Genomic DNA, 19,412 nt, shown 5'->3' on the forward strand with positions numbered 1-19,412 from the left:
AATTCATCTCTCCATAATCCAAGAGGAACCTATAGCTACTCTAAAGTAGCACATACTTTTGTTCTAATTTTACTTCGCTAAGGCCCCTCCTCCATTTTTAGACACCAAACACACTTCTATTCTTGCAGTACCTGCAAATCACTAAATGACAGAGGCTGAAGATAAATTCACTTAAATACATAAACAAGCCCACTATGTATCAGCAACACCTCTCAAGAAAAGTCTTTGCTGCTGAATTGAGTCATAAGGAGAAAAAGGGGAGTAAGTTGTCAAGTTCTATATAACCATAAAGAAGATCACCTAATTAAAACTATGCAGTTGAAAATAAACTTGTATACATCACACACAATAGCCATGACCACCACTATGGAAATATTCTATAGATCCTATTACTATTCTCATTCTACTTTAAATATTTTACTGGTTATTCATAAAGTACGTTGGAAAAAGTACATAGCAACTTTTCCTATAAAAGAAATTTGTATCTTTTAATAACTAACCACTTCAAATTTTACATTTTGGGGAAAGAAGAACTCATATAGTGGAAATAATCTAAGAAGTAACCTTTATAACTTGGGGTAAAGTATATGACAAAGTCTATATGAAGTTGTAACAGTTTAATTTTATAGAAGTTCACAAAACTATGACCCTGCTGACAGTTTTTATCAACTATCAGAAGATAGACATTATTATTTGCCTATGATCAATGACTGACTTTTATTATAATAATACAATTGTGACAAAAACCATACACTCTGCAAACTATTTATTATCTAAGATTTTATGGGAAAAACCCTAGACTAAAATGGAACATTAATATGTCTCTTTTCCCCCTTTTCTTCCTAAAAAAAAAAAAAAAAAAAAAAAAAAAAAAAAAAAAAATCAGGGCATGCAACAGCAAATCAGCTGGTAACAAATACCTGTTATTCGACCTGAAAATTCAGGGGCTGTCAAGATGGCCAGGTTAGTAAAAGTATCTGCCACCAAGTTAGATCCCTGGGACCCACATCGTAAAAGGAAAAAAAGAGACACCCTCAAGTTTTAAATTGTCTTCTGACCCTACACATCCCTAATTGTATGTTCTCATGTTTGTTCTCTATCAAACAATAAAAACTTTCTAAGGTAACTCTCTGAAACTCTCTAGAACATACTGCTAATGGCACTCAAATTGCAGGGAAAAAGGATTGGCTAGCTATTTGTGATAAAGTTATGCAAATACAGTTCTCTATAAAACAAAAATGGTTACTAACACATATCCTAACCCTATTTCAACCTTGTTCTACCTTGTACTAACTAAAAGAAGGCAAACAACTTCAATTAATCAACAAGACAAATTTTGGTATAAAGTAGTGGAATGAGTTACTTCATCAGTACATTTGAATCTATAAAATTCTGTATCTGTTTTTTTGTACTGAATGAAACAAGTGTTAGTGAAGGAAATATAAAGTGATTATTTCTCGCTTATGTAAAAAGAAATTTTGGATCTTTAATTTTTTTCAATTATGATGCATTTCATAATTACCCAAATATTTACAGCAAGGATTTTTAAAGCAAAGTAAGAAATTACATATATAAACACTTTAAGTAACTTTTCTCCCCCTACATTTAACTGAGATGGGCGTAAAATATCACGTTCTAATATGCTTTTAATTTTGAAGTCATAATTTTCTAATGAAAATACCAGTCAGTATTCCAAAGTACTCTTTAACATGAGACATAACACACAAAGGATGACTATTTCTAGAATCATAAAGAAAAGATTCAGCATGCCTTTTTTTTTTTCTTTTGGTTAGCAAAACAAAATCTGAAGGAGTTAATTAAATTTTATAAAAGGCCTTTAGAAGAAAAATTGTCACCTTTAAAAAGAATTTATATCATTATGACATGGCAAAGATTATTATATTCAAGTTTTAGTTATTCCTAATAATAAGCATGTTCAAGTTACAGAATTTTTTCACTTTGTAAAATATTTATAAATTTTTCTTAGAATACATGCCATTTTAAGTATTTGATTGTATCATTAAAACAATGAAAATAACTCAAATCTTCTAAACTCATGTCTATATTTCATAGAGTAGTTACAGGATACCTTTACTGTAAGTTTTTTTCCCTTTCCCTTTTTTTTTTTTAAGATTTATTCATTTATTATATATAAGTACACTGTTGCTGTCTTCAGATACACCAGAAGAGGGCACCGGATCTCTTTACAGATGGTTGTGAGTCACCATGTGGTTGCTGGGAATTGAACTCAGGACCTCTGGAAGAGCAGTCGGGTGCTCTTAACCACTGAGCCATCTCTCCAGCACCCCTTTCCTTTTCTTTTTAAGATTTCTTTATTTATTTTATGTGAGTATACTGTTTCTTTCTTTATGCATACCAGAAGAGGGTATTTGATGCCATGTGGTTGCTGGGAATTGAACTCAGGATCTCTGGAAGAGCAGTTTATGCTCTTAACCACTGAGCTCTCCAGCCCCTACTGCGTAAGTTTTCTAATAACATAAATTAATAGGTTTGGAATCATTCAATTTAACATAAAATTTCCACTAAATTGTAACTGAAAGCTGACTATGTATCCACATTAGGGTATCCAGTTTGGTAATTTGTCCTTTGTAGTTACTGTTTTATAGTAATTATGTTTAAAGAAAATTTAGTTTGGAAACCTACTTTTCACAGAAGTCGTTCAGAACACCCCAGTAGCCTTCAGGAACAACAAACCATTCACAGTCACCTGGGCCAATATTTATATTAACTGAACAGAAGTTGTTATTTTCTTGATGACCTAAAAGGTGAAAAAGCAATTAACATACTATTAATTCTATAGAAAATATGTCTTTAGACATGAAACCTTTAAAATGTTAATAGAAAATGTTAAAGATTCAAGTTCTTTATCATTTGTATTTTGTGCTGAATCTGTTTTCATGATTGAGTTTGGTCAGCTACTTCTAACTTATTCATGAAGAACTAACATGGAAAGCAAAGTAGAGTTTAGGCTCTGATAGGCTGCTTGGCTAAGTTACAGCATTAACCCAAGCAAGTTGTTAAAGCATTTTAAGCACACTTTCCTTATATATAAGAACAAATATTAACATTTCTATAAAATTGCTATTTTAAAGATGAATGAAATAATGATTAAAATGGTGTCTAATAGATAACAAATAATAAATATAATTGTTATAAATGACATTACCTTTTCTTTCCTTGTCTTTTTTTTTAAATAATTATTTGGTCTAGAGTGTTGCCTCAGAGGTTAAAAGTCTATGCTGCTTTTTTTTTTAAAGGTTTATTTATTTTATGTATATGAGTACACTATAGCTGTCTTCAGACACACACCAGAAGAGGGCATCAGATCCTATTACAGATGGTTGTGAGTCACCATGTGGTTGCTGGGATTTGAACTCAAGACGTCAGGAAGAGCAGTTAGTGCTCTTAACCACTGAGCCATCTCTCCAGCTCCTATGCTGCTCTCATACAGAGGACTTTTGTTTGATCTTAGAAACCACATGAGGTAGCTCTAGGGAGATCTGGCACCCCTGGCCTCTGTGGGTACCTGAACCCATGTGCACATACATACCAAAACAATTAAAAATAATAAATAAATCCTTATAGAATAATATAAAATGAAACAGCTATTCCCGAGGGAATAAAAAAGGCAAAATAGGGGATCCTCCCCTCATATAAAAATTAACTTTATCAGATTTCAGGGAGATCATAACAGGCTTACAACATTGAAGTAAATGCCTGACCAAAAGAAAGGTGACTTAAAGCTAGTAGACATTTATAGTATAACATTTTACATCTTGCCTTTCCTGTAATTCTGGTTGAGTGACATGAAAGACTTAAAATCTGTATTTCTGGTGTAGTGCTCCTCATCCCTGGTTGGTTCTAGATAGAAAATAGTAAAGTTTGTTTCTAAGAAATTATATTTTATTTGCATTATTTTCACCTAACTGAGGATTCATGAAAGAACAGAAGCTTATTGTTTTAACTATCTCAGGGCAAGCGATATAAGGATATTCAACAGTCATTATTAAGTAGATATTTGGAAATGCCCCCATAGTATGGGTTCTAAATAAAAGAGAGTTATAGTTATAATTAGAGATTCCACAACTGTATCAGCTACATAAAAACTGTTAAGGGTAAATAAAGCCTCAGCACAACCATGTAGTATAAAACATGCCTGATGTAAACTCATCTATAACAAATATCAGTTTAATATACATTTAATACAGACATGCAAAATGATATTTTTTTATATAGTACTAATTAAAATATATACATTCCTTATAAGACCATGCCACTTAATACTGATGACTTTTTGAATTGGGAACTGGAAGGGGCAGCAATTACATAGAATATACAGGATTTCAAATATTTGATATGAAAAAAATGTGAAATATCTTCTAATTTTGTATCGATTCTAGATTTTGGATATTATAGGGCAAAATTAACTTTGGTTACTTTTTTCTACTTTAATGTATCAAAGTAATTTTTTAAATTATATGTGATTTGTATTGTATTTCTCTTGGACACTACTACTTTAAAGAACTTCAGGTAACTACTTTGGGAGAAGGGGAGGAAAACGGTTACCAACCGTTTTCAGTTTACAGTTTACCATTACCAACTGTAGATATCAGATAGGGGATTAATATATAGAAATCTATAAAAGAATAACAAATGTTAAATTCCTCTTCCTCCTCATCCAACCAATAAATGAAGTAATGAACTAAGGTTTCAAACCCCGAACCAAACACAAAAAAGGAATATAACTGACAAATAAATATCTGTAAAGTGGTCAGCATCCTTAGATATCAGGAAAATGAAAATTAAAATAGTTTGAAACAGCTTTATCTCAACCTAAAGAGAAAACAAAGGACAAAAAGTGTTGGCAAGGATTAAGGGAAAGAGACTCCCTTATACACTTCTAGTGGCAATGTAAAACGGTACGGCCACATGGAAATCAGTATAGTGATTCCTCAAAAATTACAAGCATAACTTCCGATTTAATCCAATATTAATGCAGAGATAAAAGTGTTTACTTTGACTGCTGCAGTATTTATTATAATAGCCTAAACATGGAACCAGCCTAGATATCCATAAATCAATCCGAATCTCAATCTCTCTCTCTGCCTGCCTGCCTGTCTGTCTCTCTCGCTCACACACTGACACACACACACACACACACACACACACACACACACCATGAATTTTATTCAGTCATAAGAACGAAATTACAACCTTCACAGGAAAATGTATGGAGTTGGAGATTATTATGTTACATGAAGTGAGCAGGCTTAAGAACAAGTATGTTTTCTCTCATGTATAAAATCTATTTTAAAATTTATATTAAAAATTACTTGAAGAAGATAACAAGATGTTAAAGACCTCTAGTGCAGTCACTTGATGCACTTTTCAGAACCTTCTAATGTCCCTCACGAAATAAAAATTTACAAACTGAGAAAGGAGCATGGGAATCCAGGGCGAGTGAGATAGCTCAACAGGTGAAAATGCTTGCTATCAATCAAGCTGGAGAACCAGTGGTTAATCCTCCAGATCTACGTACGTGGTAAAGGGATAGAAACTGACTTTGGCAATTTAATTTCTGGCACATATATACAGGTTTGTGTAAGCATATAAGGACATACACAATAAATATGTCTAATGATGTAGCAGAAAGAGAACATGGTTCTCCTGACAATTTATGCCAGAATTTTTTTTTAATCAAATTCTGTGAAACATACAGAATTATGCTTCAAATGACACAAGAATAAAACTGCAATCAATGTTTCCAATAGTGGCTGTAGATACGATTCCCTTGGGGAATATTTTGTGTTGTTTGTTGTTTTGGTAACATTCGGTCTCAGATCTTATCTCCAAAGATCAATTATACATTCTACAAAGCAAATCAATCTAGACAGAGAAAGAAAACAATGAAATATTAGTCAAAATCAAAATAGGTCTATTTTGAAATGACTCTTAAAACTGATTCATTAAGGAATAAAGAAAGAAACCAGTCAAGATTTTAAGTCATGTGTACTTCAACATGTGAAGCTGAAACATGTGCATGAAAACACATGATTGAAACATGTTACAGATATGCAACATAGAGGTACTTGTTTCTTATCAGTAACTGAACTAATTCATTGATGCTAGGATTACAGTGACTGTTAAATATTTCAAATTTATATTTGAAATAAATATTTCAAATTTCAAAACTCTAAAATTTCATGTCAATCCATGGTCCCCAAAGACAGTATATTACTGATAGTTGAAAACTTGAAAGCAGAAAATTAAATCCTTTGACATGAAAGAAACATATGACTTGCAAAACCTGAACTGTCTAGTTCAGTGGTCAAGTTCATGAGTTTAGTAATCACTTCATATTAAGTGCTTTTGAAACTGTCAGCTGAAACTTAACTAGAGGATTGTAACCACAGTTTGTTTTTAAAACCAAATAGAATGGAATAGATGGAAAAATGTTTCTCATGTGAAGCTGTTATATTCAAGACACACACTAGGCCATGATATAAAATAAGTACATTAAATTATGATTGTTTAAAAAAACTGTTCTGAAACACTACACTCCTACCATTCTCAGAAGTATGCAAGAACAACAGTTGTTGGGCCAGAGGGTACTCTAAAATTTTTCAGAAGAAATCATTAGGATTAGAGTTGAAGGATATCAAAAGGAAGAAATTCTGACCTAAGTCCCATTAAAAGCATCAAAGATTAATCCATTTAGTTCTACTCATTTTTAAAAGAAAGATATTGAGTCTCTTTCTTTAAATGGGAGATGAAAAAAGCTTCATCTTTTATGAGATACTACTTCATAAAATTCACCTGGTGTTCTGCTTCCTGGAACTTTCATGTATAGTTGAACTGTGTTCATGCCCAGTATAGTATGACCAACATGGCTTAGAAGATTTCCTGCTGATACAACTCTCACAAAGGCAGGAAGTTTAGTCAGCTCATGTAGCTGTAACTTCCACCTACAAGAAAATAAGCGTAAAATCCTGACATAAATATTTGCAGACATTATCAATTTACCCAAAGCTCTTATGCTCCAATCAGAAAACAAATCTACAAATATTTTATTTTCATGTAAGAAATAATGGAATGTGTGAATTAACCTCCCAATGAAAAACAGCATTAAAATTATAGACATAGAACATAAATAAAAACGGTCATAAAATCAGGTTTAAAAAAAGTATGTAATAGTCTTAACTTGAAAAAATAATTTAGCTGTAAAACCTAATACAATTATTTAGTTTGACCACATGTCAATTTAGAAAAATGAGAAGAAATGAAATAGAAGGAATTATAAACAATTCTCAGACAAAGCAAGAGTTCGTCAGCTCACATAATTATCACAAGGACTTACTTTTTGTCATCAGACAGGTCAATGTTGGTCCCAAACTTAATGGTTTTAAAGGGTCCCCTTCTCCTTTTCCCGGAACTTTAAAAGAAAGAGGCAAATTAAAAGCACATCTTTTTAAAAATAAAAACAAAAAAAAAAAAAAAACCAAGACTCCAGCCAGTTTTGAGACTGAAGCAGAAGTTTTGTTTTCCAATCTGCTTTTATACCACTTTAATTACATGCAGAATAATAAGATTGGTTCTGAGTAGAGAAACAAGCAAGGTGATAACCAAATTCCTGTAAATACCTTTCTGGCGGCTAGTCAGGATGACCAAGACAAAAGGACTGCCACACATGCCCCCGCTGAGCCTGCTCTGAGCTTCGCATTAACTCATATGTAAATGTTCTTAATCAAGGCTCATTTCCTGAGCCCAAGCCCAAAGCCATATTCCTGCTCAGGGCTTCTTTCTTTTGTCCTGATAAGGTCAGATTCATACCAAGTGCCTAGAAGCTCTCTGTATCTCCCCCTTTTTTATATCATAAACTAGACTGGGAATGTCTTAGGTCATTCTGTCATGGAATAAGCATTATCAAAAGCAATGCTATTCTGTCTTAGGTTGTAAGGCTCTGTGCATAATCTTACCCATTCTTGGCTTATCCAAGCCTGTTAAATTAATAACTCTGCATGGGGGTCCATTTTTTAGGTTCAAGCCAACATTATTTTGGTGGCCAACATATTGATGTTGTTAAAGGCAAATTTTATCACAATGGGAAGGAAAAATATTAAGGAAATCATGATCAAGCTATATATGCCATTCTCGAAGCTTGACCAAGACGGAAATACTGACCTTGGGTCATGAATAATTTTACCAGCAATATCTGTAGCATCAAAGCTCAGCGGAGCAGCATTCTTTAAATTTATAATCTCAGTAAGCAAGGTTGATACATCCAGAGGGGTGTTAGAATTATGCCAAATACCCTGTAAGTGTCTCTGAACCTTTTCCCAATTACAGTGTCTATCATCAAGTTTAGAAGTAACACAAATCCACTGGTAATTAGCATGACATTCAAGATGGCTTTTTACTCTTAAATTCTGAACCTCCTTCTCCAATAATTTGAATAGTATCATAAAGATCATCAATCCGGTGTTCCAAACACCAATCCAAATCCTCTTGAATACTCAAAACATTAGTAACATTTTTTGCTAAACGATTAATAAAATTAACTGTCTTAATTTAACTTCTTGTGTCAACGCAACAGTGCTATTAATTAAATAGCTATACCGCTATACCAGCAATAATCAAGCCCACTATCCTATTGCTTCTGCTTAAAGCCTGACTCACTTCTCCCAATATTTTTTTGCAAGCCTTTATCAGAATACCAGGGTCTTGCAACACTCACAAGCAATAAAACAAAAGCTAGTTGATAGAGCATAGCAAACATGCCAGATTTCAATATAGTAACAAAATTACAAAGTGTACAATGAATACAACTTACATTAAATACTGTAGAAGAAACAAAAGTAATTTTAAAGCACATTTTTTAAACAGAACTATTAAGTAGAAATGAAAAACTACTTACTTATCTGATGATGTAGATTCACTGTCCGAGTGGTCTTTATGGTGACTTCTTTTCTCATTTTCTTCCTATAATTCAAAAAGGGCATTTTAGTTTAGAATTCCACACAACTGGTTAATATTTCCTTTATGTCACTACAGATTCTCATAGTACCTCTATTTACAAGAAGAGGAAAACTGAGGTAATTCACTGTAACACAATGCAACTTGTAGGACAGATTTTAGTAGATGAATATTTTTTGTAGGAGTATAGAAAGGGACAGTGGGAAAGTAACTGTGTTGGTTATTTTATGTCAATTAGATACAAGTGGGAGTTATCTGAAAGGAGGGAACCTTAATTGAGAAAATGCTTCCACAAGAGCTAGCTAACTGTAGGATATTTTCTTCACTAGTGACTGATGGAGGAGGGCCTGGCCATTGTGGGTGGTAACCTCACCCATGCTGGTGGTTCTAGGTTCTATAAGAAAGCAGGTTGACACAAGGAGCAAGTCAGTACATAGTACCTCTCCATGGCCTCCCTATCAGCTCCTGTCTCCAGGTTCCTGCCCTGTTTGGGTTCATGTCATGACTGTGCTTGATGACGATATGATGATGATGTGATATGGAAATATAAGCCAAATAAACCCATTTCTCTCCAAGTTGAGTTAGGTCATGGTGCCTCATCAAAGAAACAGAAACTTTAACTAAAATAGTAATCCAAATTTGTAATTCATGTATAAATGATTCCTTGACTGAATATATGAACCCAGTGAAACATTTTAAATATTTTAAAAGAGATAAGCAAATCTAGTGAATAACAAACGCAAGACTTTCAATCACATAGAAAATTAAATTTCCTGTGTAGGATATGTGAACAACCTAGCACAAAGCAGTATTTCAAAGAACTCATTTCTATGGATGTTTTATATCCATTTTGTGGAAGAACTCACAAAGTTCTTGTTATACTATTACATGATTTTACTAATGTTTCAATGATAGAAGATATATAGGGACGCTTTCATAATAGTTTTGATTAGTTGTAAAATTTAGATTTAAAAAAATAATATATATGTTGAAATTATATAATATAATTATATAACATGATGATAATTATATAATATAATGAATTATATATATAATGATGTATGCTTATTACATCCTGTTTCTACCTCCTCCTCAGCATTTTTTTTTTTTTTACATGAACTAAGACTGGAAGGAAGAACACTAATACTTCCTGAAAGAGTCGTCTACCTGGTAATATTAAACTGGCAGAAGAAAAAAAAAATGCAAGTATACACGATTAAGCATAAAGCAAACTCAAGACAGGTGTAGGCTCCAAATCAGTGATTCAACAGGGGACAACATTGTCTTCCAGGAAATATTTGTTAGGTCTAAAAATGCTTTTGAGAAGATATGGACGGTGCTACATAGCATATAATATACAAGATAGGCCCACAACAAAGAATTATTCAACTCAAAATGTCAACGGTACTGAAGAAACCTTGCTTTAATCATAAATATCCTAGATAACCTAGGATCTTATTTCTAGGACAGTAATTTCCCCTCTACAAAATATTTACTGAATTAACTCATAGGTTTGTTTAAGGTAAAGTGGGTAGCACTTACAAGGTATTTTATGTAACATAATATAATCTAATATTTACAAAAGTACTGTCTTCTTTTAAAGCTACAAAATGAAATAATTTTTAAATCCCTAAAAAGATTCTTCAGGAAGCAAATACTTACTCTCAATGATTCTTGGAACGAGGAGGCCTGGTACTGAGCATATTTAGCAATTGTAGTATGAGATCTATTGCTTTCACAGTGCCAGATTTTCTTGGTTCCAGTAGGGTCCCAATTTTCATCTGCTGGTTGTAACAACTGTGTCCTCACTTCTACCATATGTTCATTGTTAGCTTCCACCAAAGTTTTAGTAGAGAAAAGTCCCAAGTCTTTATAAGTAAGCCATAAATAAATAAAAGAAGTCAGTAAAATCAAAACAAAAATGCACCCCACCTCTGCCTCTTCTTTCAAAGAGAAAGCATTTTATGGCAATATATCCATTTCCCCCAAAAAGTCAACCAGGTTATTTATATACTTTGAAGGTATGGGCATACCTAATGCTCATGTTATTCAAATAAGAGAATGAGTCAAGAATCTGACAGTCAAACTTTCACATACTAATTTTTGCAGGTGCTAGCAAATACCAGTGGGGCAGTATAGTACTTGATGAGTACTTACATTTCATATTCTCACAGTAGTTAAACATAAATCATTAGACAAAAGTAAAAGCTAAATTAAAAAACTAATCCTAAATTGCCAGCAACCAATACCATCACTATTATATATTCAAATCATGGACTTGAAGTAAAAATGATCAAAATTCCCCATCCATATTAGAACGAAAATATGTATTATGTGTGAGTTGTGATGGTGGGGGATTGTACCAGACTTCTTTACTAGTGCTTTAAAAGGTTACAAGACAGCATGCATAAAAAATTTTTCTTTTTATTTAAAAGCATACCTAATTTAAGAGCTCCAGCAAGGCCACGAATTACTGTAACAGGGTTGTTTGGATTTGTACAAAATTGATGTAATGGTGGAAAGAAAGCATCACGTTTATTTTCCAACTGTAAAGTTAAAATATGTGGTTATATCTCAGGAAAATACAGCTCTTTAACTTTTAAATATTATACTTCATATTCACTGCCTATTGAGCTATTTTATTTCATGTGTTCATATTTGCTTTCTATTTTATAGTATTTTTGCATTTTGATTTTAATTGTGACTAAATAGCAGCCACATACATTTTTGTGTACTACATATTGAAGAAATTATGTAGCAGAAATACATTTAAACTTCAAAACCAAAGTGAAGATTGCTGAACCTTAAAAAGGAAAAAAAATCAAGAAGCACAAGTGGGTACGTAGAAAGTATAGTAGAGTTCGCTTAGCTTTAATAAAAACTCGACTGAAAATGAGAGTACCAAGTACAGGCTGGTTGTAAGTCCATGGTAGAATGTTTCTCTGAACATTCAGAGGGCTCTAGGTTTTATCTCCAATACTACCCCATATTGAAAAACCATAAAATGTAGAAAGTTAAAAGACCCAATATAGAAGCTGGGAGTGGGTGGCAGTCACTGTAATCACAGTGCTTACTTAGAAGGCAGAAGTGGTCATCTTTGAATTTCATGCCAGCTAGAATGACAGAGTGAGTCCATTTGTCCAAAAATGAAATCGTCTTGGCTTGGAGATATAGCTCAGTGGTTATAAGCACTTACTGCTCTTGCAGAGGAAGGACCAGATTTTGATTCCCAGCCGCCCCTGTGGCTCACAACTATCCATAACTCCAGCTCCAGGGTACACCTACCCTCACATGTATCTAATTCCATATTTGTAATTAAAAATAAGAAAAATAAAGATTCTGAATAATACCATATGTTCTTGATGCAACATTATTCCTGTAGTTAGGTAAATAATTATAGTATCAGGCAAGATTGGAAGTTTGCTAAGGGCTGGAGTATGTAGCTCAATGGCACAGTACTTGACTAGCAAGTAAAGGAGCCTACGTTTTACCCCTAGTAGGGGAAAACTAAGCAACAAGTGAACTGTTATTGAGGGAAGTGACAGAGCTTGATGGTAGAATACTTTCAAGAGTATGTGCAAAAAATACAGTCTAATCCCAGTACCACCAAGTGAACTGACCTGTCACATGCTGTAACATGGATAAACCTTGAGGACATGATAAATGAAATAAACTAGTTATAAAGAAATTTGATTTTACCAAAAGCAATCTACAGATTCAATGCAATCCCCATCAAAATACCAATCCAATTCTTCAAAGAGTTAGACAGAACAATTTGCAAATTCATCTGGAATAACAAAAAACCCAGGATAGCTAAAGCTATCCTCAACAATAAGAGGACTTCAGGGGGAATCACTATCCCTGAACTCAAGCAGTATTACAGAGCAATAGTGATAAAAACTGCATGGTATTGGTACAGAGACAGACAGATAGACCAATGGAATAGAACTGAAGACCCAGAAATGAACCCACACACCTATGGTCACTTGATTTTTGACAAAGGAGCCAAAACCATCCAATGGAAAAAAGATAGCATTTTCAGCAAATGGTGCTGGTTCAACTGGAGGTCAACATGTAGAAGAATGCAGATCGATCCATGCTTATCACCCTGTACAAAGCTTAAGTCCAAGTGGATCAAGGATCTCCACATCAAACCAGACACACTCAAACTAATAGAAGAAAAACTAGGGAAGCATCTGGAACACATGGGCACTGGAAAAAATTTCCTGAACAAAACACCAATGGCTTATGCTCTAAGATCAAGAATCGACAAATGGGATCTCATAAAACTGCAAAGCTTCTGTAAGGCAAAGGACACTGTGGTTAGGACAAAACGACAACCAACAGATTGGGAAAAGATCTTTACCAATCCTATAACAGATAGAGGCCTTATATCCAAAATATACAAAGAACTCAAGAAGTTAGACCGCAGGGAAACAAATAACCCTATTAAAAAATGGGGTTCAGAGCTGAACAAAGAATTCACAGCTGAGGAATGCCGAATGGCTGAGAAACACCTAAAGAAATGTTCAACATCTTTAGTCATAGGGAAATGCAAATCAAAACAACCCTGAGATTTCACCTCACACCAGTGAGAATGGCTAAGATCAAAAACTCAGGTGACAGCAGATGCTGGCGAGGATGTGGAGAAAGAGGAACACTCCTCCATTGTTGGTGGGATTGCAGACTGGTAAAACCATTCTGGAAATCAGTCTGGAGGTTCCTCAGAAAATTGGACATTGAACTGCCTGAGGATCCAGCCATACCTCTCTTGGGCATATACTCAAAAGATGCCTCAACATATAAAAGAGACACGTGCTCCACTATGTTCATCGCAGCCTTATTTATAATAGCCAGAAAATGGAAAGAACCCAGATGCCCTTCAACAGAGGAATGGATACAGAAAATGTGGTACATCTACACAATGGAATATTACTCAGCTATCAAAAACAACGAGTTTATGAAATTCGTAGGCAAATGGTTGGAACTGGAAAATATCATCCTGAGTGAGCTAACCCACTCACAGAAAGACATACATGGTATGCACTCATTGATAAGTGGCTATTAGCCCAAATGCTTGAATTACCCTAGATCCCTAGAACAAAGGAAACTCAAGACGGATGATCAAAATGTGAATGCTTCACTCCTTCTTTAAATGAGGAAAAAGAATACCCTTGGCAGGGAAGGGAGAGGCAAAGATTAAAACAGAGACTGAAGGAACACCCATTCAGAGCCTGCCCCACAGGTGGCCCATACATATACAGCCACCCAATTAGACAAGATGGATGAAGCAAAGAAGTGCAGACTGACAGGAGCCGGATGTAGATCGCTCCTGAGAGACACAGCCAGAATACAGCAAATACAGAGGCGAATGCCAGCAGCAAACCACTGAACTGAGAATAGGTCCCCCGTTGAAGGAATCAGAGAAAGAACTGGAAGAGCTTGAAGGTGCTCGAGACCCCAAAAGTACAACAATGTCAAGCAACCAGAGCTTCCAGGGACTAAGCCACTACCTAAAGACTATACATGGACTGACCCTGGACTCTGTCCCCATAGGTAGCAATGAATATCCTAGTAAGAGCACCAGTGGAAGGGGAAGCCCTGGGTCCTGCTAAGACTGAACCCCCAGTGAACTAGACTATGCGGGGAGGGTGGCAATGGGGGGAGGTTTGGGAGGGGAACACCCACAAGGAAGGGGAGGGGGGAGGGTGATGTCTGTCCGGAAACCGGGAAAGGGAATAACACTTGAAATGTATATAAGAAATACTCAAGATAATAAAAAAAATAAAATAAAATAAAATAAAATAAAAAAAAAGAAAAAAAAATCAGAATAAAGGAGAATTATGCTGTGGAAAATATTATATATATTCTGCATTATATATATTATGTAATATAAATAGGAAATTGTTCATCGGCTAAAACATCAATAGCAGTTATATGTGACAAATAAGATTAGTAGTAAAATTTTTATTTCTTTGTAATTTTGTGGGGGTTGCTCAAGTGTTCAATATGTCCATGTGTTACTTTTGTAATGAAATTGTTTTGCACATCGTAGAACACAACTTTAATGAGAAAAATATAGGAAATGAATGCAGCAAGAACAAGCAGCGGAGATACCATGGGTTGCCCATCCTTGCTTTCCATTCCTTTCTTTGTGCTCCCACAGGCATTGTGAGACAATGTGCACTTCATCTATTGATTTAAAAAAGCGTTTTATTTTAAGTCAGTAACTTGTTGAGGAAGAATCATTGATGTCTATAGAGCTATGCGTCAACTGTATTGTGCTTGTTTAAGTTATTTACTGTGAATTAGAATTATGATTATTCTCTGTCTCGGCCCAAAAAAAAAAAAAAAAAAAAAGAAATTTGATTCCATGTATAAAGTAGTGAAATTGATGAAAACAGAATTATGACTTAAGGGGATGGGGAAAAATGTTCAGTGCGTAGACACTGGCAAAATACCTAAGCTTTCAAGATAAGTTGTACAACATGAGTATGCTTAATACTTAACTATATACTCACAAAGGGTTGAGATGGTGAATTGTGCCATATGCTTAAAAACTCAGTGAAGAAATCAAAATTTCTCAAGGTTAAGAATCATTTTCACAGATATAAATTCCTGATAATATACTTTGGATGGTCTTATATGTATCTAATTTTTTTCTTGGAAGAAGTTAATATAGCAGTAGCAGGATTTATTTGTAAAAACACAATTAAGAACTCTTCGTATTAGATGCCTAAATTTCTATGAGATAAAACTGACAGTTTATACACGGTAAATAACTTATAAAGATTTTTATAACTTATATCCATCTATAATCATATTCTTTGTTTCTTAGACATGCTGGCTTTAAAAAATTATTTTATGTAAATGAGTGTTTTGCCTACATGCATGTGTACCATGCATGTGCCTGGTACCCATGGAGGCCAGAGGAAGGCAACTGGACTAATGGATGGTCATGTGAGCATAGGTAACTGAACCTGGATTTTCTGTAAGAGCAGCAAATACTCTTAACTGCTTAGCCATCTCTCCAGCTCCAATGACCACATTATTAAAGCACCATTTTTTACTTTTTTTTTCTGTCACTGACGGTATTTCTTTTAGCATGTGTACAAAAAAAAAAGTAAATGCTAACTAAGGCCCATAAAATTGATAGATTTAAAACCCAGTTTACCTTAGGGAAAAAATAAGTTGAATAGTTCCAAGTAGCTTTCATTTAACACTGCTCAAAATTAAAACAATGAAAGTATTTCTCACTTATTCTAATATACCCTATAATCAGGGGGAGTATGGGTATAGTAGCAATGTTATAGAATACATGCCCAGAATGTGCAAAGTTTTAGGTTCAGTCTCTAGTACAGCAAAACATATCAAAATATCAAAAATATCTCTAAATACATCTTTTTGTTGCCAAATAGTCACACTACTGCCAATAACTGTAATAGTTGCATCTATGCTGACCTAAAAGATATTTACAAAAGACATATACAAGAAAACACTGGCTTAGATGACTTCTAGTCAATTCAGACTCACATAAATACTAGGTGTAGGTGGATTCAACTTGTCCTTTGGCAAGGGAGGATATGGTGAGGATGGTGGTCTTGGAGGTGGACATTTATCCAACAGAATGCTACTATTAGACAGGCCATTTTTACCTAGATTCCTTTAAAAAGAACAGGAAAAAGAAAAATCAGCTTTACATTTACAAAGAAGGCAGAAAATAATTCTGAATTTACTTATTAACAGACATTTTAATAAAGACATAAATTTGGGATCCAGCAGGAACAACAAAATTCTTCCTGGAAATACCTATTTTGATTCCTGTATCTTCCTTCCACTGAAGAAAACTAAAAGCACACGTTAAGCATAAAAAAAATTCTCTTATTTTGTTTATGATTTCTTTATCTGAAGAACAAGTATGAATTCCAGTTTAAATGATCAGGATCATTCCCATTATAGGTTGATACATTAGCTCAACCAAGAAAAAAACGCAGTCATACTAACAGTTTCTTACTGTGTCTTGAAAATTATCTGCTTGTTAAAAGCAAGTCTGAAACAAATTTCTCTGAAATAACTGACACATACAGTCATCTATATAAGAGACTATAAACGTTAACTTATCAATATTAAAGATGCAGACAGATGTCGGGTATGCATGTTACTTTTTAAACAGTTTTAGAATACCATAAGGTTAGATAAAAAAACTTTATTACTACAGTCCAAAGTAGACAGAAAAGGAAGCAAAGTTATGGAATAAGATGGTGATGAAGAGAGTTGGGGATTTAGCTCAGTGGTAGAGCGCTTGCCTAGCAAGCACAAGGCCCTGGGTTCAGTCTCCAGCTCCGAGAAAAAAAAAAAGGAAAAAAAAGAAAGACAGAAAGAAAAAAAAACAACAGATGGTGACGGAGAGAATTTAGAAACAATGTCATTTTTAAGTTGTTCTTTTTACCCATTCTGAAGCAGCCACATTTAGTATAGAAATGAAGAGAAAGTGTTCTGGGTAAAAGGACCTTTTTAAAACTCTGTTAATTAGGGAAAAAACACCCTTCATAATAGTCCCAAATAATATTAAATACCTCAGTATGACTTTAATCAAGCAAGTGAAAGATCTGTATGATAAGAACTTCAACCCTCTGAAGAAATCAAAGATCTCAGAAGGTGGAAAGATCTCCCATGCTCACGGATTGGCAGGATTAATATAGTAAAAATGGCCATTTTACCAAAAGCAATCTTCAGAGTCAATGGAATCCCCATCAAAATACCAATCCAATTTTTCAGAGCGTTAGACAGAACAATTTGCAAATTCATCTGGAATAACAAAAAACCCAGGATAGCTAAAACTATCCTCAACAATAAAAGGACTTCCTGGGGAATCACTATCCCTGAACTCAAGCAGTATTCACAGAGCAATAGTGATAAAAACTGTATGGTATTGGTACAGAGACAGGCAGATAGACCAGGGAAATAGAATTGAAGACCCAGAAATGAACCCACAAACCTATGGTCACTTGATTTTTGACAAAGGAGCCAAAACCACCCAATGGAAAAAGGATAGAATTTTCAGCAAATGGTGCTGGTTCAACTGGAGGTCAGCATGTACAAGAATGCAGATGGATCCACTCTTATCACCCTGTACAAAGCTTAAGTCCAAGTGGATCAAGGACCTTCACATCAAACCAGATATACTCAAACTAATAGAAGAAAAAGTGGGGAAGCATCTCGAACACATGGGCACTGGAGAAAATTTCCTGAACAAAACACCTATGGCTTATGCTCTAAGATCAAGAATCGACAAATGGGATCTCATAAAACTGCAAAGCTTCTGTAAGGCAAAGGACACTGTGGTTAGGACAAAACAGCAACCAACAGATTGGGAAAGGATCTTTACCAATCCTACAACAGATAGAGGGCTTATATCCAAAATATATAAAGAATTCAAGAAGTTAGACTGCAGGGAGACAAATAACCCTATTAAAAAATGGGGTTCAGAAATAAACAAAGAATTCACAGCTGAGGAATGCCGAATGGCTGAGAAACACCTAAAGAAATGTTCAACATCTTTAATCATAGGGAAATGCAAATCAAAACAACCCTGAGATTTCACCTCACACCAGTGAGAATGGCTAAGATCAAAAACTCAGTGACAGCAGATGCTGGTGAGGATGTGGAGAAAGAGGAACACTCCTCCATTGTTGATGGGATTGCAGACTGGTACAACCATTCTGGAAATCAGTCTGGAGGTTCCTCAGAAAATTGGACACTACCCGAGGACCCAGCTATTCCTCTCTTGGGCATATACCCAAAGAATGTTCCAACATACAACAATGACACATGCTCCACTATGTTCACAGCAGCCTTATTTATAATAGCCAGAAACTGGAAAGAACCCAGATGCCCTTCAACAGAGGAATGGATTAAAAAAATGTGGTATATCTACACAATGGAGTACTACTCAGCTATCAAAAACAATGACTTCATGAAATTCATAGGCAAATGGATGGAACTGGAAAATATCCTGAGTGAGGTAAGCCAACCACAGAAAAACACACATGGTATGTACTCATTGATAAGTGGATATTAGCCCAAAAGCTCGAATTACCCTAGATGCACAGAACACATGAAACTCAAGAAGGATGACCAAAATGCGGATGCTTCACTCCTTCTTTAAAAGGGGAACAAGAATACCCTTAGGAGGGGATAGGGAGGCAAAGTTTAGAATAGAGGCTGAAGAGCCTGCCTCACATGTGGCCCATACATATACAGCCACCAAACTAGGTAAGATGGATGAAGCAAGGAAGTGCAGGCTGACAGGAACCGGATGTAGATCTCTCCTGAGAGACACAGCCAGAGTATAGCAAATACATAGGCGAATGCCAGCAGCAAACTTGCTGAACTGAGAACAGGACCCCCATTAAAGG

General features: G+C 34.8%; 1 protein-coding gene across 17 annotated transcripts in view; it reads right to left on the bottom strand.

Moving 5' to 3' along the window:
• Positions 1 to 19,412, bottom strand: part of Kdm6a (lysine demethylase 6A) — a 142,521-nt gene that overhangs the window by 14,500 nt on the left and 108,609 nt on the right. For 16 of the 17 annotated variants that reach the window (XM_087598918.1, XM_087598917.1, XM_087598916.1 and 13 more), the window contains 7 exon segments: positions 16,528 to 16,657; positions 11,435 to 11,540; positions 10,657 to 10,862; positions 8,936 to 9,000; positions 7,379 to 7,453; positions 6,838 to 6,986; positions 2,665 to 2,779 (listed from right to left, as the gene is read on the bottom strand). In XM_087598918.1, coding sequence (XP_087455044.1) covers positions 2,665 to 2,779; positions 6,838 to 6,986; positions 7,379 to 7,453; positions 8,936 to 9,000; positions 10,657 to 10,862; positions 11,435 to 11,540; positions 16,528 to 16,657 — 846 coding nt within the window. 17 annotated transcript variants of the gene reach the window in all.

This window comes from Rattus norvegicus, chromosome X, assembly GCF_021556685.1.
Source record: "Rattus norvegicus strain SHRSP/BbbUtx chromosome X, alternate assembly SHRSP_T2T, whole genome shotgun sequence".
Taxonomy (NCBI): domain Eukaryota; kingdom Metazoa; phylum Chordata; class Mammalia; order Rodentia; family Muridae; genus Rattus; species Rattus norvegicus.